Below are 26,984 nucleotides of genomic sequence, written 5' to 3'. Positions count from 1 at the left end.
AGGGCCTCCAGTTCCCTCAGTTACATCACCAGCGAAGCCCTCACTGCTGTACATTCATATCTTGTTTTAAGGAGATTTCTAATAATGCTCAAGATTTCTTTCTTGAAGTCTACTCTGAACTTCTGAGCAGAAAGAAGAGTGACCGCCAGGATTTTACTCAGACAAACCTTGAGGATTACGTAAGGCTGGTGTTTTCCAGTGTCCAACCAACTCACTCTTGCAGGCAGGCTGTATGACCCGGAGTCCATCAGCCAACCTTTCTGTGCCTTAGTCCCCCCTCCTCCACACGCTTCCAGCCCAGCTACCTCTTCCTATCCAGGTGGCTAGGTGCCCCTCTTCTATGCACTCAGGGCTGTTCCCCAGAGCCTTGCCCAGCACATGCCCCTGGATGATGACGGCTGACCTGAAACCAATGCACACGCACCCGCCCCATTCACCTGAGAGATCAGCTACTGGCAGGCTTTCCACAGCTCACCACTGCCTACAGCACTGAAATGACAGTCAAGAATCTCCCCTGCACCTACTTTTCCAGGCTTATACAACCTAACTGTTTCTTCTCACAGCCAAATAGAGAACAAACGTGCACTTCCTCACACACCCGGGTCTGTTCCAGGTACACGTTGGTGAAGATGCTCTCCTCTGAGCCTTCACCACTTGTGTGCTGCCTACTCAACCCAGGGGTGAATTCCAAACGCAATCTTGTCCTGACTCCCTGTTTTTCCTTCAACGCCTCACAATTTATTGATATTTCTGCTCCTTACACCACCCATCAAACTCCACCCTCTATGATAAGCAGTTCAGTGGTGACTTACGCTTACACGAATTAGATGATTGGCTAATGTTATTAATTGATTTTCATCTTTTTTTTTTTTGACAGATGTAGCATTGCTGTATCTTCTCGATCTTGGTACACAGACAAGATGTTTAATAAATACTGGTTGGATCAGAGTGCATTATTGACTTTTCTCTTTTTTCTCAACCTCATCTTATTAGAAGAAACTTCTCCCTCACCCACTTCCTCCTCCTCGGCCTCTGCCAGCGCTGCACCCACTCCCACCCGCACCCCACCCGCTTCCCCGCGAGTTTCGCCCGCCCACACTCCTTACCTCCACTGGGCCAGGGAAGCAGTTGACCTGGATGCCAAGTGGAGGAATCAGATGCTGCTGCAGAGCTCCGCATGTGTGCTGTGCGCTGCAGGCCGCACAGGCGTGCCCCGGCTCCCCCTTGCCGTCGACTCCTGCACCTGCTTCCCCTTTGTTCTCTTACACAAGGGTTCCCAACCTCAAGACTGTGCTTTGGAAACAGCTGGGGAACTTTTTAAATGCTGATACCTCGGCCCCCTTCCAACCCAGAAATTCTGATTTAATAATCCAGAGTGCAGCCTGGGCATCGGAATTTTTAAACGTCCCCGGGTGATTCTTATGTTGGAAATCCCGGCGTGCACATCCGGTCACCGCGACCGAATTTCCAGCTTCTGAATCTGGCCGCCAGGGGAAAAGGGAAATGAGCGAGGGCCCACGTGGCGCGCGGGGCCCCAGGGCGGCCCACCCCCCTCGCGGGCGCGGCCGTCCTGCCCGGGGACTCGGTCTGGAGCCGGCGCGGGGATAAATCCCGGGCCTCGCCCAGCCGCGAGCCAGTGACGCGGCGCCCTGGGCGGACGAGGCCGGCTTCTCGGCAGGCGGCGGGGGCAGCGTGTCGGGGTGAGTGGCTGGGGCCCCGGCCGGCGGCTGCGCAGGACTTCCGGGAGGAGGTGGCGCCGGCGGGTCCGCGCCCCGCCAGCCCGCAGCGGCCCGGGTGGTGCGGGCCGGCCGCCGCGGGCGTTAACGCGCGGTAGCGGCGCCGAGGAGCGCGGGCGGCGAGCCCGAGAGGGCGCCGCGCCGGGCTGCAGCGTCCCGGCGGCCGCCGAGCCCGAACCGCCCGGGGGTGACCTGCTAGCCTCCCTCCCCAGCCCGGAGCAGAGCTGGAGCCTCCCTGGTCCCCTCTTCTTCTTTGGTCCCTTCTGCTCAGGCGCCCTGCTCTCTGCTGCTCAATGCATCTACTTCTCCCTTCCCACCGCCCCCAATGCACCCCGTGCCCCATACCGGCCCCCCCACCAGGGTAAACTTGCTGCCACGCGCTGGCCTGGGAAGCTGACGTCACCTGTTTACATTGCACCAAGTTAGTTCAGCTTGTAGATTAAGTGGCTAGGCCGTGGGATGGAGACGCCAAAGAAGTCTTCAGCCTGATTAAATTTAATATGCTCCATAACTTCCTAAGGAAGAGTCTATACAGTAAGACTGAGCCTTACATTTATTTTTGTTTGTAAGGATACTTGAACCGTCTTTCATTGGTTTAGCCACGGATTATTAATTCATATGCTAGCAGGAGCACCAGTCCTAGCTCTAGCTAATATTTATTTTGCTGTCGTTATGTGCCTGGCACTGTTCTGGCAAGGCCTCCACGTTATGGGAATTGGGAGCGCAGGGGGAGATGATGTGTAACCTGGCAGGCGCTGAAATCCAACCCATCTCTTCTTGCCCCACCCCCACCCCAAGCATCCTGGAGAGGGCTGTGTGCAGAGCAATGAGGACCTTTTTCTTCCAGTTTTCTCAGTAGTTTCATATGTGGTAATAGTGACCATATAACACTCCTTAATACTTGACCTGTGTTAACTCATTTAACTTCCACGGCTCCCCGATTCTGTAAGTACTGGTACATACTAGTAGAACCCCCCTATTTAGAGGAGGAAACTGAGGCACAAGAGATGAAATAATTTTTACCAAGAGTGTGGAAAAGTCAGTGGCAGATCCAAAATTCCATCTCAAACTTTAATGTCTAGGTCTCATTACCTGTGCAGGTACCCAGCAGACACCCTAAACCCCAAAGCAGGAAGACCTCAGGATGCCAAGTTCTTAAGAACCTAGTAAGCATTTGCCGAGACAAGGATAAACAACATACTTGTTCTAGGTCTTGCATCATGACAACGTTGAGACAGTGGAGTACTAAAGTCTAGAACCCCTGGCATTAAGAATTTCATGTTACCCAGGTCAGTGGTGAGACTTCCAGCCACCCACATGGTGCTGGAAGGAGAGGAGAGAAGAAGGCCTCTGTCCTTCTGGCATAGACTGACACAGTGGTGTGCCTGAAAAGGGGTCTGGGTGGCCTGGTCTGGGTTTTCTCATGGAAGGAGTGCAGGCAGTGCCCAAGCTGCTGCTCAAGGAGGGCGCCCAGGGTGTCACATCACTGTGGGAAGTCTGACCCTCATCCTTGCGGGTCTGTAGGTACATACCCCATGACGATGTGTTTAAAATAATAGTCTGAATACCCGCATTTGCCCTTCAGAGCACCTTCTTTCCAAGTTCTGCGGGGCCTGGAGGCCCCATCAATCATCCAAAAGCTACTCTGTGAAAATAAATCCGAGCAAAGGTGGCAGAGTTTGAGGCCCATTTCATCCAAAGCATGGGGAAACCCAGTGCTGCACAGCAGAAGACACTCTTTGTTTGACCAGAACGTCCATGCCCCCCCTAGCATTCTTATTCCCTTGACAGTCCTGGACACGCAGGTCAAACCTACCTCAAAGCTCAAACTCTGCTGTCCCTCTGCTGGGCAAGCTCCTCCCAGACCTCTCTACTTCTCACCATTCATCCTTTGGATTTCCACTCAAATGTCGCTTCCCAGCAAATCTCTCCTGTTGCTTCCTCCCCGACCCCAATCTCAATCAGATCTCCTGTCTACTCTTTATAGCACTCTGCACTTTTCTTTATAATACTACGGTTTGTAATGTTGTGTTGATTCATTTAATGTCTGTCTCCTCAACTAGATCCTTAGCTCACCAGGCAGAGATTGTGGGAGGCCACCCACCCCCTCAGCCCCCGGTGCCCAGCCTCACACCTGCACAGCACCGGTGCTCAATAAATATAATAAATGAACTCACCTGGCCCTGCACTAACTAGCATAGGTACCTTGGAGAAACCACATACATTTTCTTTCTGATCCTCAGTCCCATCTCTAAAATGAACCAAGAAACAACAATTTAGGTAACAACTGTTTCCTAAGAGTTTGCCCATGCTCCAAGCCCTCCTGTAGATGATCTATCCACCCGTAGGCATTAATACTAACTAGTCTGTCCTCAGCAAACTGCACAGTAAGTGAAGACCTGCTGCTCTTTAATGAAGAACATTTCCTGCCCTCGTCTGTGCCTCTCAATTGCACACCCCATTCAGGGAAGCCCCGCATCCCCAGCACAGTATGCCCTCTGCTAAACATGTTTTCTCTTCTCATCCTGGAGGAAATAAGACCTTCCCTTCTTTCTCGACTGGTTGTTAGTAAAGCATCTTATACATTCTTTCTCACTAAAGTGTGAGTAACTGATAGCAGGACGTAAGCATTGAGCCCTGTATAAGTTTGTCAAGGGGAAGCCTTTTATTCATCCAGCAAAACTATTGGGTGTCTTGTTGGTGTGCAGCAGTATGAATCTGAGAAACGTGGTAATGTTTGTAAAGCACTTACTGTGAGCCAGTATTGTGGTCAAGCATGGAACACGCGTTCTTATTTCATCTGCAGAACCATCCTGTGCCACAGGACCAGTAGAGACTCATCTCCTCAGAGACCGAGGCTCAGAGAGGCTACACAGCCTGCCCCAGGTTTCACAGCTAGGCAGGGCCAGGGCAGGACAGAAATCCAGGTCTATCTCTAACCGACGTGCTACAATCACAAGGCCGAGTGGTAAGTGATGTGGCATGGGGACAACAGAGCCTGGGGGAGGGGTATCCCGTGCTGACAGCTAATGCGTCAGAAAAGGTTTAGAACGTCTAATTACTCCTCTTCAAGTACGTTATACAAACAGGATTTTACATTTTCCTCTTAAATCTCAGATTTTAAATAGTGACACAAAATTAAAGAATAACAGTGCAAGTTAGAAAACACAAAGCTAAAAGGAGACAAAAATAAAACCAGAAAGGTAGCAGTTATATCATAAATATTATGATATGGTCAAGACTTTGAACATAAAACCAACCAACAGGACTCGTGAGTGTTATGAAGAAGGGTTAACTGTGAAAAATAATGAACTTCTCTTTTGGGTTAAATTTGGATGTGGTTACAGTTCCGGGTTAATGGCCATTTCTGTCACATACAGTGCTCAGCCGGCGTGCAGATGTGTGTCGAGCTTGGTGCTGTGAATGAAAGTTGGCCGAGATACATTCCCTGTGAGTTCCCCCTCGCCTCTACGTTCGAGTCTGCAACGAGGAGAGATGTTTAAATCATGCTTCTCAGTTTCTTTCACTATTTCAGAAAGTATGAGCTCCATGCAGAATGTAAGCTCAGAAGAATGGACACCTAGGTCTATATGAATTTATCTTTGTTTATAGGTGTCAGCCAGAATATGGCTCCTGACCTGAACTCAGCAAAGAAGTTGTTCATTTTCTTAGGAAAATCAGTGTTTGCTCTTCTGGAGGCTATGGTTTTTGCCTTAATCCCAAAGCCACGGAAGGACGTAGCTGGTGAGATCGTACTCGTAACAGGCGCTGGGAGCGGACTCGGAAGGCTCTTAGCCCTCAGCTTTGCCCACCTTGGATCTGTGCTCGTTCTCTGGGATATCAGCAAGGAGGGGAATGAGGAGACGTGCAAGATGGCTCGGGAAGCTGGAGCCACAAGAGTTTATGCCTATACCTGTGATTGCAGTCGAAGAGAGGAAGTGTATAGAGTGGCCGATCAGGTAAATCTTGGGTGCTTACTGGGTGGCAAGAACTCCATGTAAATCCTTTGACATATATCAGTTTCTTTGTCTATTTCCCTTTCTCAGTGCCAATTTGCATGTCTCCAACATGTCTTTAATTTAAAAAATCTTGGGGAGTAGGAATTAGGATTCTTGAGTTCTCACTGTATGCAATACACCATGCTAAGCACCCTGTATTATATCATAATGCTGTAAAGAATAGCCCGTTATTATCTCCACTTCACAAAGAAAGAAACTGAGACTTAGGGCAGGTAGGTCACTTACCTGAGAAACGTAGCTAATAAGTAGCCCAGCTGCAGCTGGACTTCAGTCTGTTGACTCCGAGTACGTGCTCTAACCACCACGCTCTGCTGGCTGTGCTGGCCCCTAGTACCGTACAAGAGGTAGGTGGTAGCACCCTTCTTCGAGGATAAAGAAACTGACACACAGAGATGTTAAATAACCTACTCAGGGTCACAGAGCTAGCGCATGACAGGATTTGAACCCGTATTTAGTCTGACTTGAAATCCAGCTATTTCCACCCCACCACAATGCCTCTCATTTGAATGTGTATTTCTCTTAAGCATTCATAAGAAAATCAGAATATTTTATTCATCCCAAGGACTCTTAACTGCAGTTGCTCCTTGGGTGATGAGATGCACATGTAAAGAACACTTGCAGGAAACCACAGCTCCAATATGCCAATAGTAGGGATTTTCTTTGTTCGTAGAGGCACATGCTTGTTTGATGGCCGTCTCCTTTCCTTCATAAGGATTTCTCTGTCCTCATGTTGGCGTGACTACTCCACACATCACTCTCCTGGGCCACTTTTTCTGTGGCACCCAGAATTCCCCAGTTTGGTGAGAAGGAAGGAACCAGACCAGCCTCCAACAAGCAGCCCAGTCACCTTGGAAAGTTCTTGCACAAACAGCTTCTAGGCTCTAACTCAAATCCCCTTGCTACTTCCCACCTCACTTTCTAGTGGAAAGGTTTGCAGGTCACTGGCGGTTGAGTGTGTAACTTTTGTTTAAGTTTGTCTTTACATTTTACACATCTCTTACTACCGTCTCCAATCACAGGCTGCCTGGTACAGTCTGGAGACCCAAACCTGACAAGCTAGCATGGGCTTACGTGGGACCACCCTTCAAAGTGCGGTTGTGTCTGCTGTAGCCGACCTCACAAACTCAGCTCTTTGCACTTGAAGCACTGATTCCCTGGCACGTTGACTTCCCTGACTACAAACCACTGCTCTGGCCACTCTTAAGCAGTCACTCATTCGTGTTCAAACACTAACGACCCTCAGATACTGAGCAAGCTAATATAAGGCGCTCTATAAATTGCCTCCCTCTTCCCCATAGCTGTGATTTAGTTCTGCCCAAGATGCTTAGCTTCAGAAATGGTCAAACATAGCATATTACTAGCTTATTCAGCCTTTCTTACTTTTGGGTCTTGGAGAGAATTAATTATATGCTCTTCAGGGGAAGCTAACTACTCTCCATCCTTATAAACCAACCATTTCCGCTTCTTATTCTGGAGAGAGGGAAGGGACCAGAGGATTTTAAGCAGCTCCCATAGTGGAGTGATCAAGGTGAAAATTTTCAGGGTGGTGTGACATGGTTTTATCTCCACAGACCCCAAGTACTTTGAAAGCTTGTGTCCGTAGATCATAGCACTAAGTTGAGAAAGGCCAGCCTTGCCACTTGGTATCCTGGATGAGAGGTTATTTTGAACAACAAACACAAGAGCAGATGGAGTTATCTAGTTGTCACTCATCCTTGATGTGGCATGTAGAAATGTCCCAACTATACGTTTAATGACTGTGATCCCTTAGACAAGCCAAATCAGAACTGATTTTGCTTAGCATACCTCTAATTGACGGCAGTGGTTCAACAGCAAAAAAAAAGAAAATGAAAAAAGATAAACAACACTTTTATTTGTAGTATCTGTGAAAATTTCTTAAGGTTTTTTGCTGGTTCCTGATGTCCAAGGTCTAATTTCAGGATTTTTTCATCTTTTAAACCACGTGGTCACTGGTAGAAGTGACCTTCCTCTGTTGCCTACTAATAAGTAGTGGTTGGGAAATTCGCATCAGCCATCCTGGGCTGTTCAGGGCCAGAAGCTGACATGCATGGCCTTCCTGCAGATTCTCATTTTCATAGCGTGGATGTTCATGGAGAAATCCCTGCTGGCAGGCGGGCACGGCTTATATGTGAGTCTTTCTAGAGTTGTCATCTGGCCTTGAACAGACTGTTGTCACATTCTTACAATAAGGATAATAATGAACGCTAGAAAGGAAAATTAGTTCAAAACTAGAATCTGTTGCATTCTCCCTCAGAGATTACCCTTGGGCCCCTTATAAAACAGCACAATACCAACAAGCTTACTCTCATCTCAAGGATGAACGTTTTATTGTGTTATTATTGGTCAGCAATAGTTAAAGATATAGTTAAGTCACATACAGTTAAACCTAATCCCTTTTCTCCCTAATGTAGCAGAGGCTGAACGCTCTTGATACCTTTCCATGCTTAATTTAAAGGAAAAAAGTAGACTTTGGAGCAAGATAAGCCTTTGAAAAAGATAACCCTATTTACAAAATAGATAATATGAGGGAAGACTATTCACGTGAAAAATCCTGAATTTTTGTATTCTGCAAAGATGCATGGATAATAAAACCCTAGGTGCCTACTTTGAAATTAAAGTCTGATGCTCACATTATGGAGTGCATGATAACATGCTTTCTTTATTCATATGAGAGGTGGTGGTCGAATACATGTACCTGGTGATTTCTCCTAGATGTAACTTCTAGCCTTGCCATCCCTGGCTCTGACCTAGGACAGCAGCCTCTATGCTGGTGCTGGCTTCCAGCCCACATCCTTATCTGGCTTTTGATTTTGCCTCAGGTAGGGCTTACCTGCTTGTTTCTAGCCTTGACCTTCGTTCAATTTGGATTTGACTAAATATTTTAACCACTCTTCAAATCAGACTTTAAGTTGGATTGTTTCCAGTGCTTTTATCTGAAAACTCTAACATAAAATATGAAGTCTCCTTAGTCTCTATTTCATCCTCGATTTTCTCAAGGCTACAGATCTAATTGGCTAGTAAATACTTAACACATGTCAGCTTCGTTGATGGGACCCAGGCGTTCCACAACAGCACATGAGAAAAGTGGAAGCTTTCACCTGGCTTCAGTAATATGTCCTCTACTGTACCAAACTGCACCATCCATACAGGCAGGTGCACACACACACACACACATACCATGCAGACACGTACACACGTACACACACAGCTAGAGATGTAAGTGGTACTGCTGTGAGCCTCCTGTGCAGTATATGGTAACTGCAACTAGTGGTTCCCTATTATTTTGGGGACAGGGCCCCTGCTGTGTGATAGATTACTGTAATGAAATTCAAAACACAAAGAGGAACAAAGGGACAGCACTGTCTCCTGTCGTCGGTCCTGGAAAATCTGTGCTCATTTCTGACATAGCCTGGGTTACACGCTAAAGATTTGATAGAAGGGAAGGCTCCAATGTCACATCCAGAATTTTTATTTCTTAAATAAAAGTTACTGAGTACCTACTCCGGCCAGTGTTACAGCAGCAAACAGGGCCTACTCTGATTCTCCCTTCACTCCCTCATGTTATGCCTAAAAGTGTGTGGTACAGAGGAGAAAACGAGTGTTGCCCATAAACAAATAGACAGTTATTTCTCTAGCAAAAACAGGTTCATTCAGGATCAGCAAAGAATTGCACTTCAGGGTCTGCAACCATGGTGAGCCACGTGCAAGTCCCAGAGCAGCAAGGGAGGAGAAACTCTTCTATAGAGGGGAGGAGGAAGTTGGGAGGGCTGTTGTAAACAGAGTCCGAGGTGTAGGGGCTCTTCATTGGCTGAGTTGTGACAGTCTGTCACTGGCTGAGCTTCTTGCTGGTCAAGAAGAGGAAGTCTTTCTTCTTCCTGTTGGGCTCTGCTATTGACTTGAGAGCTCCCCCTTTTGGCTTCCCAACTCCAATTTAATGAGCTTTCTGTTTATTAATTTCCCCATTTTCCCCTTTTGATCAAGATCTTTCTCTGAAAGCATTACTAATCAAGAGTCAGGTTTTTCCAGTTTCAGGAGCCTTTTGTTTCTCAATGCCAGAAAGGACCTTTCCTAGCTGTTGTGTCCCACATCGGAGGGAAAGTCCACAGATTGGAAACCTATTGTGGCCAAATTTGAATAACGAGGAGTGGTAGGAGGGAGAACTCTCAGGCATTTTTCTTTTCTAAAGTCCGTATGTTATCAAGATCATAGGAATTAGAGATCATCTAAAGCGTTATGTTATCGTCAAAGGTTTAGCAGACCAACTTCCAACAAGCCTGGTCTGGACATCTTGGGAAAGCTGTTTCATCAGATGTCATCTGCTTCAATTGCAGAACATCTTTACTTTCAGGTCACCAGATGGTGTGCAGGTCCAGTCAGGATTTGGTGCTTTCTTTAGGTGTGTCATGTGAATTCAAGAATCTATTTCCTGGAGTTTTGTGGCACATGGGTTAGTTAGCAGTACCTGATAGGGGCCTCTCCAGCGAGGTTCAGGAGAGTTCTTCTGGAGGTGTCTTTTCCAATAGATGAAATCTGTGGGTTGCAAAGTGTGTTGCTTAACATCTTCGTCTTCCTGGAGCACACTGTGAAAAGATTGCTCTACTAAAATATGGTTATTTTTAATAGAAGCAATTGGGCCTTTGCAATATTGGAGTACATATCCTTTTATCAGCTGTGGATCAAAAGAGGCAGGAGCCAAGTGCATTGGGTGTCCTGTGACTATCTCAAAGGGTAAGAATTTATGAGTTCCAAAGGGGGTGGATCTGAGACTTAGAAGGACCAACAGCAATGCTTTTGGCCAAGGTATTTGGAGGGTCACTACAAATTTTGCCATTGAGTCTTAATAATGTCATCAGTGTGTTTGGCTAAACCAGATGATTAAGGGTGGTAAGTTCAGTCAAAGTGTAAAACCGGCCAACCAGCACAGACTTATTGAAGTAAAATGTGTTCCTAGATTACTATGAAGTTTGAGAGGAGTTCGCCAGGTAAGGATAATACTTTCCAAAAGGACTTTAGCCACAGAAGAGGCAGTAGCCTGTCTTCAATGGAAGGTTTCAGTCCAGTGACAAAACATACAAACCATGACTAAAACATATTTATATCCATGAGACAGGGGAAGTTGTATGAAATCCATTTGCCAAACCTTGAATGGTCCATTAGGCAGTTTAAAATCTCTGGGAGCCGTATGAACAGGCTTCCCTGGGTTGTATTTTGGACGGGTGGGACTAGTGAGGTAGGCACTTTTTGTGGCCTTGTTAATATTTCCCAACCAATATTGATTCATGAATGCTATCATTCTGTCAGTAGACCAATGGTTTAATGCATGTACAGTGGTTAGGAGTGGGAAGTTTAGGGTCTTCAGTAGGACTGCCTTGTTATTTGGTCCAAACCAGAGTTTTCTCTTTTTATCAAACCAACAGTTGTTGAATTTCCAATCTTGTCTCTCCTTTTATGAGGCCAGTTGTCAGGCTACTTTAGCCAGTTTTTCTAATTTTTAGCCAGTTTTTATCATTTGAGGAAATATCCCTTTGGACCATGTCAGAGATTTGACTATTGTTGGTTCCTTTAAGAGCTGCATTCCTTGCAGAAGTGTCAGCAAGGCGATTTCCCTTAGCTTCTAGAGAGTCAATTTTAGAATGCCCCAGATCTTAATAATAGCTAAAGCAGCAGGTAGAAGTATAGCATCCAATAATTCCTGAACATAGGAGCCACTTTTATTTCCACTGGAAGTAAGGAAACCACATTGCTCTCAGAACATTCCAAAATCATGAGCTACTCTAAATATATATCTACTATTGGTCTGAATGTTGACAGTTTTGCCCTTGGCTAAAGTACAAGCCCACGTAAGAGCATATAATTCAGCCTGTTGGCCTGAAGTAGCCATAGGTAAAGGTGCTGCCTCAGCGATATCAAAAGGATATGCAAGAGCACACCCAGGACAGTATTTGCCATCGGCACCTTTTAAATAAGAACCATCAGTAAACCATGAGAAGTGAGCGTTACCCAAAGGAGTTTCCTGCAGATCATCGTTAGGAGGTGATCCATCAGCGTTAAGCAGTCATGAGGGGCTTCATGGGTAATGGAGGGGAAAAGAGTAGCAGGGTTAAGGTTATTACAATGTAAAAGAGTTATGTAAGGAGCAATTAACAAAAGGATTTCATAGGAGGTGAGGCAGCTGGCTGAAATATGTTGAGTGTGATGAGAATTCAGGAGGGCTTCTACTGCATGAGGTACAATAATGGTTAAAGAGGATCCCACAACAATTTTCTTGGTGGCCTTAACCAAAAGGGCCATGGCAGTAATGGCTCTAAGGCATGGGGGTATCCCTGTGCCACAGAGTCCAGTTGCTGGTGTAATACCCTATATGCCGATGGTGGTCCCTGTGTTTTTGAATGAGTACCCCAAGGACATTCCCTTCCTTTTCATACACAAAAAGGAAAAAGGGAATCTGATTATTGGGATGTCCAAGGGCAGGTGGGTTCATCAAACTCTCCTTTAAGGCCTTAAAGGCTATGTCTTCCTGTTCTTCCCATAAAATTGAATCGGGGCTGTTGTTCTTTAATAAAACATACAGAGGATTGACCATAAGAGAGAAATTTGGAATCCAATTTCGGCAAATAACCAACTAGCCCAAGAAAACCTTGCAGCTGGCACTTGGTTTTTGGTTTGGGGAAACTTAGGACACCATGAAGCCTATCTGGATCTAGATGTAGCCCTTGTTATGATATCAGATGCCTTAAACATTGAACCTGAGTTTGGGCAAACTGCAATTTCTCCTTGGTGACTTTATGTCCCTTTAAGGCTAAAAGCTTTAGCAAGTGGACACTGTCTTCCTATGACGAGAGTTGGGAGGGAGAGCAAAGAAGCAAATCATCCACATATTGCAGCAAAGTAGAACCCCTAGGGAATTTATATCATCCAGATCAGCCTTCAGGATTTGTGAGAACTAAGAAAAGCTCTCAGTAAAACCTTGAGTCATGACTGTCCAGGTGAATTGTTTTCCTTCCGAAGTGAAGGCAGAAAGGTATTGACACTAGCCTCATCAACTGGAATGCTCAAGAATGCACTACATAAGTCAATTACCATAAAGAATTTACTCCCAGTGGGAATGGATGTTAGTAGTGTATGAGGGTTAGGAACAGCGGGAGGGAGGGATAATAATGTTGTTTATTGCTGGGAGGTCCTGGACAAACCTCTGCCTTTGGCCCTTGGGTTTTCTCACAGGTAAAATAGCAGTGTTACAGGGGCTAGTACAAGGGATAATAAGGCCTTGAGCCTTGTAATCCTCTATTATGGGCTTTATATCTTGAAGGGCTTCTTTACTTATAGGGTACTGATTAATTCCAGGGGGAGGTTTTGAGGAATTGATTTGAATCTTGTTGGGAGGAGCACTGTGAATTTTGCCAATATATCAGTTGCAGATTTTGCCCATAAGGAGGGTGGTAGCTGATTCAATAGGGACGAATGATCAGTGTCTCCAGAATCAGCTCTAGTACCGTCAGTGGCGGAGCAAATAAAAGATGTCAAATGATCATTTAATTCACCTGGTTGGCCATTTTGATAACTACTGTCAAGTTCTAGAATTATTTCTTCCTTTCGGGAGAAAGAAATTCCGGCATGATACTTTTCCAAGAAGTCTCAGCCTAATAAATGAATAGGGGGTGAAGGGACCTAGGAGATAAAGGTCTGTGTTCTCAAAGGGCCTAAACAAAAGGGAATAGGTTCAGAGACAGGAACCTGTTGAGGTTTATTAGAGATCCCCACTACTTGAACTGTTTTAGAACTCGAAGGCAGGGGCTGCTTTATAGTAGTGGGGTTGAGCACTGAGAATGTGGCTCCAGTGTCACTTAGGACAGAAAGAGACTCATCTTCAATCTGGAGAAATGTTTCTCCAAGCGGATTCAGAGGGAGGATTGGGAAGAGCCCCTGTAGTTCCTCAGAGCCCTGTCATTGGGAATTTGTAGGACATTGGAAAGGTTAGAGGGCTGAAGGCACCTGAAGTATTTAAATTTGTAACAATCTCTTTTTCAATATCCTGGTTCTTTGCAGTAATAGCAGAAACTAGGAGAATTTTAGATTGGTTTAGGGGCCTTCATTTGCTGGAGTTGAAGATTGAGAATTTTAGCCGTCTTTCCTTAGGTGACTGCTCTAGAGTGTGAGAGTTGGTTTCCCAGATTAACTAAATCTGGAGTGGAAGTAGTTTGCCACTCCATCCTGGTCCTTTTTACTAGAAGGAAAATGTCCTGGTTCAGCCCATTAATGAACACAGAGTTAGAAGCTACCTGGGTAGAATCAACATCTGAAGGAAGACCAGAATTTTCTTTGAAAACAGTCTGGAGTTGATTATAACAGTCATAAACAGGTTCATCAGGTTTTTGTGCACAAGCCTCAATTTTGTTCCCAATCAACAGGCTTTGAGAAAGCCCTAGGAATTGCCCAGTGAAGTTGTCTGGCGATTCCCTGAGCCTGATCATACAACAGGTGCGAGGGTTGGTCTCCTGGCTGTAATTCTAGAGACCTTTTAGGATTTTCTCAATTAGCAGTTTTCATCCAGTGGGCCTGGCCTTCACTGACAAGCATATGAACTAGCTGATATAAGTCAGAGAAACCAGGTTGATAAGAAACCAGGTTCAATGACTATACTAAATTGTTCAGCAAATTTGTGAGGATCTTCAAGGGTCTTTGGGAAAATCTTTGACTGGCTTGCAGTTCAGCTTTAGTCCAGGGAGTATAAGAAATAAAGGGTTTATTTAACCTTTGGATCCTCAGAAGTCTTAATTTTAAAGGGACAGGTTCTGATAGGTTTGGAGGAAGAGGTAGTGCGAGAGGTTCAGGGAAAAGAGGAAGTTCAGTGAGAGAGTTAGTCTGGGGTGACTGAGGATATAGAGGAAGTGTAAACTGTATAGAAAGGAAGGAGGAAGATGGCCCCAGAGCTGGAGCCTGAGATGAAGAAACCGAGGAAGGGGAACATGAGGCTTCAGAAGCCATTTTATCTTTCTTTAATCATTTGTTTGCCTCAGTTAATCTTAAAATTTAAGGGGCAATTTTAGACTCCTAATAATGTTTGGAAGCCTCAAAATAACAATAGATATAGGCGTTCCATTCAGTTTTGGAAATTACAGAGCTAGGGTTGTCCAATTTAGTTTTAACAAAAATAAGTTTGGGGAGTTGAGAAGTTTCCCGTATTGGCCGTTGTTATTCCAAATTACTTTTGCTTAAGTCAGTCCGTTTAGTTAGAAATGCGTTTGAGGAATGACCACAGTTTTTCAACATAAAATCGGCTTGGATCTCTGTAGGGGCGAGGGGTACCCTCAAAATATTTAGATAACTGGGATCTCATTTCTTAGGGTGTTTTTTTAGACCAAAGGAATAATTCTCAAACAGCCTAAACAGCTCAAACAGCTTGAACAGTTCAAACCTGCGGGCTTAACACCAGCCAGTTCCAATAGAACAGTCTGATTTCAGTAAGGTAGACTGAAGGTCAAATCAACGCGGTTCCCAAGAACAGTCTGGTTCCAAATGGAATCGGACCCAAGATGGATCACCGCATCTTCAAGGAACAGTCTGCTCCCAAGGGAGTCAGGCCAAAGGCTGGACCGGCATGGTTCCAACGAACCATCCCAAAGTTGGATTGAAGGCCAGCACAGTTATAGTAGCAACAGTCCAGTTCCAAAAGGAATCAGACCGAAGGCTACCACAGTGCCAAGGAACAGCCTGATTAACAGGGTCAGGCTGAAGTGCCACCTGAGTACTCACAGACAAACAAGGCCTTAACCAGAAAAGGAAGAAGCCTTAAAATAGATAAGAAAACCTGGAGAGCTTCAAACCCACACAAGGCAGAGGGTCGGATCCAGGAGAAAGACTTACCCTCAAAGTTTAAGGTCAGTAAGAAAAGCAGAGAGGTCAATGGGCCCTGTTGTGGGTACCACACCTGTTTGCTCACCAGCCTCAGAGTCTTCAGGAGTCTTCTCTTGAGCCCCTTACAGGCCACCTAAGTGTTGACCTTAGACAAATAGACAGCTAGTTATTTCTCCAGCAAAAATGGATTCATTTGAGATCAGCAAAAAAGTACAGTTCGGAGTCTGCAACCATGGCAAGCCACCTGCAAGTCCTGAAGCACAAGGGGAGGAGAAGCTCTTTTACAGAGGGGAAGAGGAAGTTACGAGGGCTGTTGTCAACGAAGACAATAGTAGTGTAGTGTAGTGTAGTGACTTTTCATTGGCTGAGCTGTGACAGCCTCTCATTGGCTGAGCTTCTTGCTGGTCAAGAAGAGGAAGTCTTTCTTCTTCCTGTTGGGCTCTGCTATCAACCTAGGGCATGAGAGCTCCCCTTTTGGCCTCCCGACTCCAATTTAGTGAGGTTTCTGTTCATTAATTTCCACACCAGACAGTTGATGAAAACAGGACGGACAGGTTCTGAGCTACGCTGTGTGTTTAAAACATGTATATGAATATCATAGTTCCTGCGTTCACTCCCTACTCCACCCTCATCTCAGTGTGTGCCAGGTCTCAATTTATGACGCGGATATAATCTCTTATATCCAATTACAATTATTAAAATGATGCACTAGTTATATAGCATAGAACAAAATTACTAATCGCTGAGTGTCAGAATAGCTCTCACTGCAGAAGGAAAGCAGCACTGCAGTGTTGGCACCATCATAAGAAGGGGAAGAAATGAGATGAAAAGCATCAGACGTGGATCACTGGTGCACTGTAATCTCAGCAAAGGAAATAAAACATACTTTGTTTTTAGAGTGCGTAAACTCAACCTAAGTTAACAAGGATAAAAACTATGGCAAAATCAAACCTAGATCATATAAGGAATTACTACATTGGTGATGCTGTTCTTATTATTCAATTCAGGTTAAAAAAGAAGTTGGCGATGTTTCCATCCTCATCAACAATGCCGGAATCGTAACTGGCAAAAACTTCCTCGACTGCCCAGATGAGCTTATGGAAAAGTCTTTCGATGTGAATTTCAAAGCACATTTATGGGTAATTATTTTTTCTTCTCATAATAAATATAAAGTTACTCTGACATTTAGAAGGACCTTCCTCTTGTTCTCTTGCAGTGGTATTAGCCTCTAAATAAAGCACAGACTTCTCGAGTTTAGACTTGTCCTGGTCTACCTAGTCATCCTCTCCTGATCCAACTTAACCTACACCTCCCAGGGCCTCTGCTCAGGGAATCCTACAAAGACACAACTGTCCTCGTGGTCATACTGTCATTTATTGATGGCCAGCCTATGTCGGGTACTATCCTAAGCACCTCATGTATAATCCTTAAAACAGCTCAGTGAGATAAGGGATCATATAAGTTAAAAGATTTGCTCAAGGCTGCACAGCAAGTGGCCACACTTAGACACGACCAGGGTGACCTTATCATTTGCCTAAGCTGGGACTCTTTTGAAGGTGAAAGGAGGCATTGTTAATAAGCAAGCATTCATCAGGTCTTGTCTGGGCAAACCAAGATGTCCAGTCACCCTACTCAGTACCTAACCGGGGAAAGGAGGGTTTCTACTAGTCGCCCTGGTGACTATGTGCTACAGACATTCGGGGCACAGCCCCTGACTTCCAAGGTGATGTGCCCACTTTCAGACGTTGCATTTTCCCGGCCTTTGCTGGGACCTGTCGTGCCAGGCCTCCCCAAGCCATGCCCCTGCCCCCGTTCTGCCTCTCCCCGCTCTTGGGCCCTTTTCATTCCACCCTGCTCACAGCTCGTCCCTCCCTGGGCAAGCTCTCTTTCTGGGAGTGAGTATTTGCTGGAGATTTCTGAGATCCCCCTCCATTCTCCTCACACCTCTCTAGATGGATGCCCCACCCAGCTCTCCTTTGGCGGCTTTTAAATGTTATTTGGAGTTTGTAGATTTTCTGTCCCCTAGTTTCACCAAAAGTGTAATGGTGCCAGTGGCATTCTTGGTATTCTGTCTAGTTTTCAGGAAAAAGATGGAAAGATTCAGAACTATGTGGCCACCATGTTCCTTTAGGAACTACTGCAAGTGATTTCTATTGTCTTGTCCCAAATGTCTGTCTCCTTCATTAGCATATATGGTCAGGATGAAGACATGGTCTCCTTAAAGGTCTCCACACCCGTAGCTTTTGTGTTCTTTTCCCACCTCTATTTTTCTGCATTCTCCATTGTCTCCTCATTCTCTTCTTTTCCTCTCTTCTAGTTGTTGCTGAACTGCTGGCATTTCCCTGGCCCCTGTCATCCCCTCGCCTCCTCTCATCCTATATGCTCCTTCTGGGCAAGTTCACATACATTTTTTGAGCCCCTGCATGGACTAGGCACTTAATTGCTAGTGGATCAGAGAGCTCATAGTGACCAGGCTCCCAAGAGGAGTATCCACACAGAGAAGGGAGGCGACTCACCACAGGCCGTGGAAACTCAGGGTGTTTTTATTATACTGCACTATTTGCTGGCTTTGATTTTCTACCTCTCTCTATGTGCTAGTTTCTCTTTGAAACTTATTGCAATGCAGACAAACAGGTTATTTGAGTTTTATAAGAGATCCCTTTTCTCATATTTATTCATATTGTCAATGCAAATAATCAATTATCATTCTATAGCAAAGAGGTTTATTCCAGCCAAGCTGAAGACTATCGCCTGGGAATGCAGCCTTTGCAAAGGAACAAAGTACTCTGAAAAAGAGTGGTTTTCAGCACCATTATATACCATTTCCAAACAAAAAGACATACATCAAGCACAACAGGGACTCATTCTTTCAAGGATTCAAGGAGATGTTCTGTTACAGATTAGCACATACACAGCAGATCAACATGACCCTGGCATCATGGGAAGGGCAACTTACCTTCAAAAAGTACTGGTGTCATAAGAAGGGAAACATCAATTCTTATCTTCAAAGAGGACATTCTTTACTTGGGGATAATGATTAAAACAAATGTACAGTGAATGTTTGACAGACTATAAGTCAGGCTTCTTTGATTTAAATAAAATTTAGGCCAAATCAGGTTTAAAAAAGAATGGCTTGGGTCTGGCCCCGTGGCCTAGTGGTTAAGTTCGGCACTCTCTGCTTCAGCAGCCCAGGTTTGGTTCCTGGGCACAGACCTACACCACTCATCCACTGTGCTGTGGCGGTGACCCACATACAACATAGGAGAAGATGAGCACAGATGTTAGCTCAGGGCCAGTCTTCCTCAAGCAAAAAGAGGAAGATTAGCAACAGATATTAGCTCAGGGCTAATCTTCCTCAACAAAAAAAGAATGGCTTCCCCATACACCTCAATATATAAAATTTTATTACATCATTATTATTCATATTTCAGAATAAATACGAAATATAAATTTGTCATATAAGTATGCAGTTATTCATATTTGATTAATTATTTCTTTGTTGCAGAATACATCTTCTCCCAAAGCTCATTTCTCTCTCCTTTACCTTCTTTCTCCAGATCCCACATCGAAGGTGAAGGTGTTCTATAGACTGAGACCCAGTATATGTCCGCTTTGTCTAACAGATACTCTTTTTTATGACAAGGAATAAAAATAAACCGTTACTCAAAGAAGTAGACATGAGTTTAAAAACAAACTAATATTTTTAAACTGAAGCCAACAGGAACATGTCCTGTGAGCAATGTTCAGAAAAATGTGAAATCCAAATGTGATCCAAGGAGGAAAAAAAGGCAATATAAATCTAAATGATCATATCCTTGATTATAGTCTAAATAATCATATCCTTTCCTTTCTGGATTGTGAGTGCCACAACTAAGATTTTCCTATACTGCTTCAATTATTGTCTTAATATTGTGTTTTTTAAAGTCAAATATGAGCAAAATATGTCTGAATAAATTATTTTTAATACTACTGGAATTGTTATCAGGAAAATATTGATTTAACAAGTTAAACAAGTTAAGATGATTACTTCCAGATGTTTAAGTTTTTATATCCCGGTGCCTTCAGGTATTTTTCTGAGCTTAAAAAATGGTTTTGTTTTTTTTTTTTTTTTTTTGCTGAGGAAGATTCACCCTGAGCTAACATCTGTTGCCAACCTTCCTCTTCTTGCTTGAGGAAGATGGTCCCTGAGCTAACATCTGTGCCAATCTTCCTCTATTTTGTATGTTGATTGCCACCACGGCGTGGCCGCCAACAAGTGGTGTAGGTCCATGCCTGGGATCCAAACCTGGGCCACCAAAGCAGAGCGCACCGAACTTAAACACTACGCTGCTGGGCTGGCCCCCCCCCAAATTTTTTTAATCACAATGGTCATGTAAACATCTGAGAAAAGTATGAAATATGGTATAAAATGTTAAAAATTTTACTTTGCTCTTCTTAGACTTATAAAGCCTTTCTACCTGCTATGATTGCTAGTAACCATGGACATTTGGTTTGCATTTCAAGTTTGGCTGGATTAATTGGAGCAAATGGACTGGCAGGTAAGAGAAATGTAATATTTTACAATTGCAAAATGTCTTATAACTTTAACTTATGTTATAGCTCTGAATAATCAGCATTGACTTGATGTACTAATGGTAAAGGGTAATAAATTAAGAAGTACATTTAATGAGGTAAGTGATTGAAAACTTCATTGTGCAGCAAAACTGCCTATTGGATATACATAGATGAAGTTGCAGTATGCACTTTGGAATCATTAGGTCTTATGCAATCCCCTGGGTTTAAAAAAAGAGAAAGAGAGAAACTTTACTGATAAATTTTTTACACAAGAGATTAGCACAGTCACCATCCTCCACAATTCACCTGGCACTGTTATCAGGATTGTAAGAAGGACTACTGTGCCTTCTGAATTTTCAGGTAAGTGGTCTCCCTGTTTTGTGAGTTTGGAGAAAGTTTCTCTACCCCAAGAAACCTAAAATTAACTTCTTTGCTTTTCCACTGGTTAAAGACTTACAGGAAGTGGTTGTCATTTCCATCTCCCTTGCAACTGACTTGACGTTAGCAGTGGGGAGGGGGCAAAGAGATACACCAAGATCCTTGGTGAAGGCAGCCCAACTCAGGAGCTGGCCCTAGGCAGAGCGGAAATCTTGTCCTTACCTACCAGGGTGTCCCTTGGAGCAAACGCCCTGTGTCCTGGCTTACACAGACCCCTGACATTCATCCATCAGAAACCCTAGCTGCAGCACTCGGATAACAGATGGGCCGGCTTGCCGATTCAGTACTTCGCAATGCTTTTGAGCTGAGCAGCACAGTTCAAGATTCATAACACTGGTCTAAACACAGTTCATCTCAGTTTCATGGTTAGGTTTTTCAAAACCACCAGTCACCCAAAATATGACCAGTCTGTACACGTCTCCCTGTATCCTGGACTTCCCTGCCTCTATCCTTCTTAGAATTCATCAGCTCTTATTATTACCTCTTTCTTATATGTCTGATAAATCATGGAAATTTGAAATGATACAGGTGTATTTACAGCTCCTATTAATCCTTTTTCTGACATAATATCTCTATCTTCAGATACAAGACTCTCTCACCCCCAGGTCACCTAAGTGAAAAAAACCTTAGTAAAATGTAAACCTTTTGTAATTCCCACCGTGTAAGTCTCGGCTCCTCTGCATCAGAACCACTAGGGGTGCTATTTAGAATGCAGATTCCTTGGGTCCTGGGCCATATCTGCTCATCCGAATCTCAGGGGTTGAGGGGCTCAGGACCCCCTCACCCCCCTTGCCTCCCTCTAACATCTTACCCACTGTCTTGGGCAGAGCAGGGCCCAACAACCCCATGCCTGGCACTTGTAGCCTGGTTCTTGCCAGTTGTAGTAGCTGCTTCTCAACAGAGAAGTAAGTATGCCTCTTTGATTGTGTGAGGTGAAGGAAAGAATAAGTCTACCTTAATGCCTTTTCTTCTCCAAACTTGTCCATTCGGCAAATTGGCTATTCAGGTGTTTACTTGAAATGAGTGGGATTGAAGACAGAAATCTCAAAACTGACATAAATGCCACTTTCCAGGCCCCTGCATTTGCAAGATATTTCAGATGTTGAGTTGAAGCTACTGAGTCCTTTGTTTTTCTTCTGGAAGTGGAAGAAAGGCTTAGAGTTGGAAGAAAACTTGATAGGAGTGTCACAACCCACACTGACCTCTCCTGCCGCGATTCCTCCATCACTTATTATTTTATTTCTTCTTTTGTGTGTCTTCCTGCCCTGATTGGGTTGAAGTTCTTTGGGACGGGGACTGGACATCTTGTGCCCCATGTAATAGCTAGCACAGTGTCTGACCATTCATTAACGTGGAGTAGGGTCTAGCAGTGTGACCCGCAGGAGGCTCCGCGCAGCCCCGCTTCTCCTGAGTCCACTTGGTCGTTATCGACTGATCACCTTCCTCTCACTGGCTCCTCACTTCCTGCAGCGGGAGCAGCCCAAGATCATTCAAATAAGAACCTGAGATTGTTGGCCCATTCCCTGTTGGTATGAGTGTTTTGAAGAAAACTTCATGTAATGCCATTTAAAGGCTTTAGAATATACATTAGCATTGTTTGTCTTTTTCAGATTATTGTGCAAGTAAATTTGCAGCCTTTGGATTTGCTGAATCTGTATTCGTAGAAACATTTGTCCGGAAACAAACGGGGATCAAAACCACTATTGTGTGCCCATTTTTAATAAAAACTGGAATGTTTGAAGGTTGTACTACTGGGTAAGTATGTCCTTTGATTTCGAAGAAACTACATTTTTAAAAGTGATTGGCCATCTATTTTATTTTGTTCTTTATCTGTTTTTTAAAGTTGCTTAAAAAGACATTTTTCTAGGATTCAGCCTGATTTATAAATGGTTTCAGAATTTCTTTTGTCCTCAGATGTGTTTGTGTTTAAGATACTGAGTTTAATGTGAATGGTTAATCAAGGCTGTGTCCACCCGTAGCCACACTGCAGCCCGGATCTGCTCATCTGTCTCCTCGGCGCTCCTGGTCACATCCTTTCTCTGCCACCCAGCTCCACTCTGCCCTCTTCCCTGATTCCACAGAAGGACTGGAAATCATTGAAGGGGCACAAATGCCCAAGTCTGCATCTCAGAGAGATGACAGGCAGTTAGTTTTCAAAGACTTGCTTTACATTATTTAGACCATTTGTTTAATATGGTTTCACATACATGTATATTGTAACATCACTGTATTAATTAGAATCATCACTCTCCATTTCAAATTCTAGTTATGTTATTACCATGTTGATAAGGGAATAAATATAGAAATCGGTCAAATCTGGAAGGGAAGGAAGCGAATAAATGATAATCTCTTACAACCGTCTTATCCCTAGTTTGTAAGAATTGTTTTTACTAATTTGTTAATTGGGGGTTTTTTGTCCCCAGGTGTCCTACTCTGTTACCGATTCTGGAACCAGAATATGCCGTCAGAAAGATAGTAGATGCCATCCTGCAAGAAAAACTGTACTTGTATATCCCAAGGTTTTTGTATTTCATGATGTTTTTAAAAAGGTAAGAATATCAGCTTCTATTATTTCTCTAATGTGCCAATCAACAACTTATTCTAGATCCTACCAGGAGGAACCACTTAAAAAATATCCGTTAAATGAATGAATTTTGCTCTCTTCATTGTGCGCATTTGCTGACACAATCTCAAATTTGCATCATTGCAGCGCCTCCCATGAGTGTAGGAAATGGAGTTGGATCCTTCCAGTCTTCTTAGGATTGCATTATTGTCAAAAAGAAGTGGCTTTACTGAATGATCTGTGGACAGATTGAAATGATTTTGTTTTTTTAGGAGAGGCACTTTTTCTTGTGCTCAGAATAGAATAGTCATATTGAAACAGATATGTGTCCATAGTTCCTCGAGTACAGGGCCCAAAGTCAACGCCAGACAGTAAGCCAAATGTTTCAGGAATTTGTGGTACAGGTAAAACTGGTAATAGGTAATGGTAATGATAAATTTGAACTATAAGATGGTTAAAGAACTACGGGGAAAAAAAACTGAAAAGATAACCACCTCTTAAAAGCACAAGAGAGTGTCTTTGCCCATCCTTCTCTGCTCTCCATTGGGTTTCACTGCTGAGACTCATCAGCTGCAGTTTGTGAACATTTGACCCAGGTTCAGAAATTCTGAATTGCTGACGCACTTGCTGATCCCACTGTGTCAGTTCATTCCCTAGACTGTGACAGGTCACCTAATACTTCCCCCTCGTCTAATACTTCCCCAAGCAGGTTTTCTGCCTTGCAAGGAAGCATATTTAATTATTAAACCACTCCCCTCTGTTGAGTTGAAACCTGTCTCATTTTAACTTCCACTGGTGCTAGCTTTGCCCTCTAACACTGTGAGTAATTCCATTCCTCTTGACAACAATTCTTCAGTTATTTGAAACAGGTATCAGGCCTCAAGTCCACCGTGTGGCTAGCAGCCATTGCCCTTCCTGCATAAGGAAATAGCTTCTTTCTTTAGCTAATTGTATCTCCTCTGTATGGTGAACCAAAATCATTCTTACATCCTTTCACTTCGCCAGGCTTCACCTAGCACAGCAGTGATATGGCTGACTGAGGCTGTGTGGGGCAGGGCAAAGGGTCTTGACAAGCAGTTTGAAATCTGGGGTTGTAATCCTGCTGTTACTAAGTCTGTGGCTCTGAGCACACCCTCTACTCTCGCCCAGTTTCCTCATTTACCACATAGAAGCTAATGCTTGTTACAGCTTGTAGATTAGTGAGTGTCATGCACTATTTATTGGGCAGTGTGTGTGCTCACTACCTCTTGCCTAATAGATAAAGGTTTGCAGTATAGTAATGCCAATTGTAAAGAACATGGGACTTAGTTTTTCTAGTATTTTTGAATAATTATTGAGGTTATATTTACTTTTACAGGATATTAGTTCCAGGCCCTGGTTTAAGAGAGATCTACATAGCTCCTGAGAAGGATTTGGAAACATGAAGAAGTTCAGTGAAGGGGATTACATTACACACTCCTTCAAATATTCATTCAATAAGCATTAGAGAGCACCTACTGTGTGCATGCATTGCTGACTGTCCTAGGATCTGAGGTTACAGGAAAGAATGAGAGAGACAACAGTCCCTGCCCTCGTGGAAATTATCTTCTTGGTGGTGGGGGGTGGAGATGGCAAAGAACAAACAAACAAAAAAGTACAGAAACAGGAAAGGTATGCTGGGTGGTCAGAAGTGCTATGAAGAAAGATACAGCAGGAAAAGGAAGTCCCAGAGCGGGAGGGAGAGGGCTGCAAGCTGAGACTTAATTTTCAGTCTGGTGCTCAGGGCAGGTCTCAAACACAAGGTAACATTTGACCGGAGACCTGAAGCTGCAGAGGGCCGGAACCACCCGGATATCTTGGGGTGCCCCCAGAGGGACGGCAAGCACCGGGTCCTTTTCTTTACCCCACGCTCAGGACAAGTCTCAGGTTGACTGTGCTTCTTCTTGCTCTGCAGTGTGGACGTCAGGATCTATGGAGCCAGAGTGCTCTGTCGGGAGGGGCGAGTGGGGTGGAGAAGATGAACAGTCTTAGTTGGGTCTTGCCAAAGGTCTGAGGAGCTACTGCATCTAATCCTCCCAGTAGTCCCAGAAAGAAAGAGTGATGATCTCTTTTTATACTGGAAGAAACTGAGGCTCGTGAGCTAAGTAACTTGCTTGAGATGGCATTGTAAATGACAGAGCTAGGATTCACGCCAGGCTCACCTGACCCCACAAGACTTCACTGCTTCCTATCAGTCATTACAGAGTATCGAAGCTTTGGAAATTAACATAAGAAGTGCAGTGAATAATGGAAATAAAGCAAGGAGAGATATATAGAGACCCTGGGCCAGTGTCCTCCCCCGTAGTGGACAAGCCCGGGTGACCCTAAGGCATACACGCTAATGTGTGCACGTGTGAATGACTTCATCTGAGACAACTCAGTGACGCTGCGTTCCGGCTGAGCTGGTAGAGATGCTTTCACGAATGATAACCAAGAAAGTTTGCTCTTGTGTTCTCTTTAGTTTCATGCCCCTCAAGGCGGCACTGCTGTTGACTGAATATTTGGGCGGCTTTACTCTAATGGATGGCTTCCTTGGCCACAAGAAGCAAGACTAAAGATCAGCTCTGTGCCTGATGTCGTGTGATACCCAGTATCACATAATGCTTATTTCAATGAAGAAACCTATTTTTGTCCAAAAGAATATATCTGGAGACTACAAGTACCATTCTTATTATGCTGTCTGGACTAGTATTTTCAACCAATGCCTTTAAAAATAATGTTGCTATCTGCTTTTTTGCTGAGTTTTTTTTAAATAAAAAAACAGCCCATTTTCGTCATTTCTGCTTGCAACAGATATGGAAGATCATCTGCTTTCTCATGAACCGCCCTTCACATTGGTTACTGGAGAGGTGTCTCCAATGGAGCAGGTGTCTGTGCTTTAGCCTGTGCTGGGGAACTGGGGTTAGGGATGAAGAGCTGGGTGAGTGTCTGGTTGGAATACCCTCTCTCCAGAGGACTCTGAGCTCTGAACTTCCCATCACCTTGCTCTCAGCTCAGCCTTGGCCTTTTTCAACTTGTGCCATCCAGTGTATAAAAGGTCAGCCTCGCTTCTCCTTCTTTCCAAAGCAGCCACACAAACGCTTACTTCTACGTGCCCTGGGTACTCACAGACAAAGTGCCAATACTGCAGAAAGTACATCAGGTGCCACCATGTTAGGGAGCCTTACTGTACCTTCCCTGAATGACCTTAGTAGGCAGTGATCCTAGACCAAACTCTAAATAGAATCACATTTTTTTCTTAGAAGATATCAAAGAATGGTTGCTTCTTCTCTGAAAATGACATTCTACTAAGTTAGATGAACTCTACTTATTAATCCAGAAAATATATTAATGTGGTTAATTTCAGGTTTTTAAGTTGGTATTTCAAGTTGGGATTCATGTTGGGGTATTTTTCTATAGAATGGACAGTTCTATGCATTTGTATTCATCAGTGCTGCCTTCATTTCAGATCTGTTGTATTCTTATGGTGTAATTAACTGGCCAACTGCTGTCATGCTTTGGAGATTAACTATAAATGCATGATTAAGAAAAATACATTAATTACTGTATCCCTGGGACTCCTTCCCAGGCTGTGGGGGCACCTGCCTTAAGAAAAAAAACAGCAGCCTTTGTCTCCTACCTTCTTTTGTGTGGGGAACAGGGAGGGATGAGAGGTACCTTGGAGGACCCTGTGAAAGTCAAAAGAAATGAAAGCTTGAATATCTTGGGGTAAGATGCCCTTAGAAGGGCAACAGTCTCAGGGAATGTGGAGTCTGGAATCCACTGTGGACTGATTATCTT

General features: G+C 44.2%; 2 protein-coding genes across 5 annotated transcripts in view; one reads left to right on the top strand and one right to left on the bottom strand.

The window, feature by feature from the left end:
* LOC131396494 (basic proline-rich protein-like) overlaps positions 1 to 1,570 on the bottom strand; it is a 53,410-nt gene extending 51,840 nt beyond the window's left edge. For all 3 annotated transcript variants that reach the window (XM_058528736.1, XM_058528737.1, XM_058528735.1), the window contains exon 1: positions 1,107 to 1,570. In XM_058528736.1, the coding sequence (XP_058384719.1) occupies positions 1,107 to 1,179 (73 nt within the window). In that variant the 5' untranslated portion in view covers positions 1,180 to 1,570. The remainder of the gene's footprint in view (positions 1 to 1,106) is intronic.
* A 32-nt stretch (positions 1,571 to 1,602) lies between these two features.
* Positions 1,603 to 25,976, top strand: SDR16C5 (short chain dehydrogenase/reductase family 16C member 5). 2 transcript variants are annotated; one of them, XM_058528734.1, is made up of 8 exons: positions 1,618 to 1,700; positions 4,543 to 4,704; positions 5,349 to 5,695; positions 16,639 to 16,770; positions 20,070 to 20,169; positions 22,234 to 22,378; positions 23,047 to 23,172; positions 25,666 to 25,976. In XM_058528734.1, exons 3-8 carry the CDS (start codon positions 5,363 to 5,365, stop codon positions 25,757 to 25,759), a joined length of 930 nt encoding a protein of 309 aa, XP_058384717.1. In that variant the 5' UTR covers positions 1,618 to 1,700; positions 4,543 to 4,704; positions 5,349 to 5,362; the 3' UTR covers positions 25,760 to 25,976. The 2 variants fall into 2 exon arrangements, with proteins under 2 accessions (XP_058384716.1, XP_058384717.1); XM_058528733.1 differs by lacking the exon at positions 4,543 to 4,704 and having other exon boundaries at positions 1,603 to 1,700.
* The last annotated feature ends 1,008 nt before the right edge of the window (positions 25,977 to 26,984 follow it).

Source organism: Diceros bicornis, chromosome 33, assembly GCF_020826845.1.
Source record: "Diceros bicornis minor isolate mBicDic1 chromosome 33, mDicBic1.mat.cur, whole genome shotgun sequence".
In the NCBI taxonomy this organism is placed as follows: Eukaryota; Metazoa; Chordata; class Mammalia; order Perissodactyla; family Rhinocerotidae; genus Diceros; species Diceros bicornis.
The sequence above is the reverse complement of the archived record's forward strand: the minus strand, read 5'-3'. Positions and strand labels throughout refer to the sequence as shown.

Coding starts and splice junctions, on each gene's coding strand:
- SDR16C5 (XM_058528733.1), top strand. CDS start 5,363: ATGGCTCCTGACCTGAACTCAGCAAAGAAGTTGTTCATTTTCTTAGGA. Junction 20,170..22,233: donor TGGAGCAAATGGACTGGCAG/GTAAGAGAAATG, acceptor TGTCTTTTTCAG/ATTATTGTGCAAGTAAATTT. Junction 23,173..25,665: donor TTCATGATGTTTTTAAAAAG/GTAAGAATATCA, acceptor TGTTCTCTTTAG/TTTCATGCCCCTCAAGGCGG.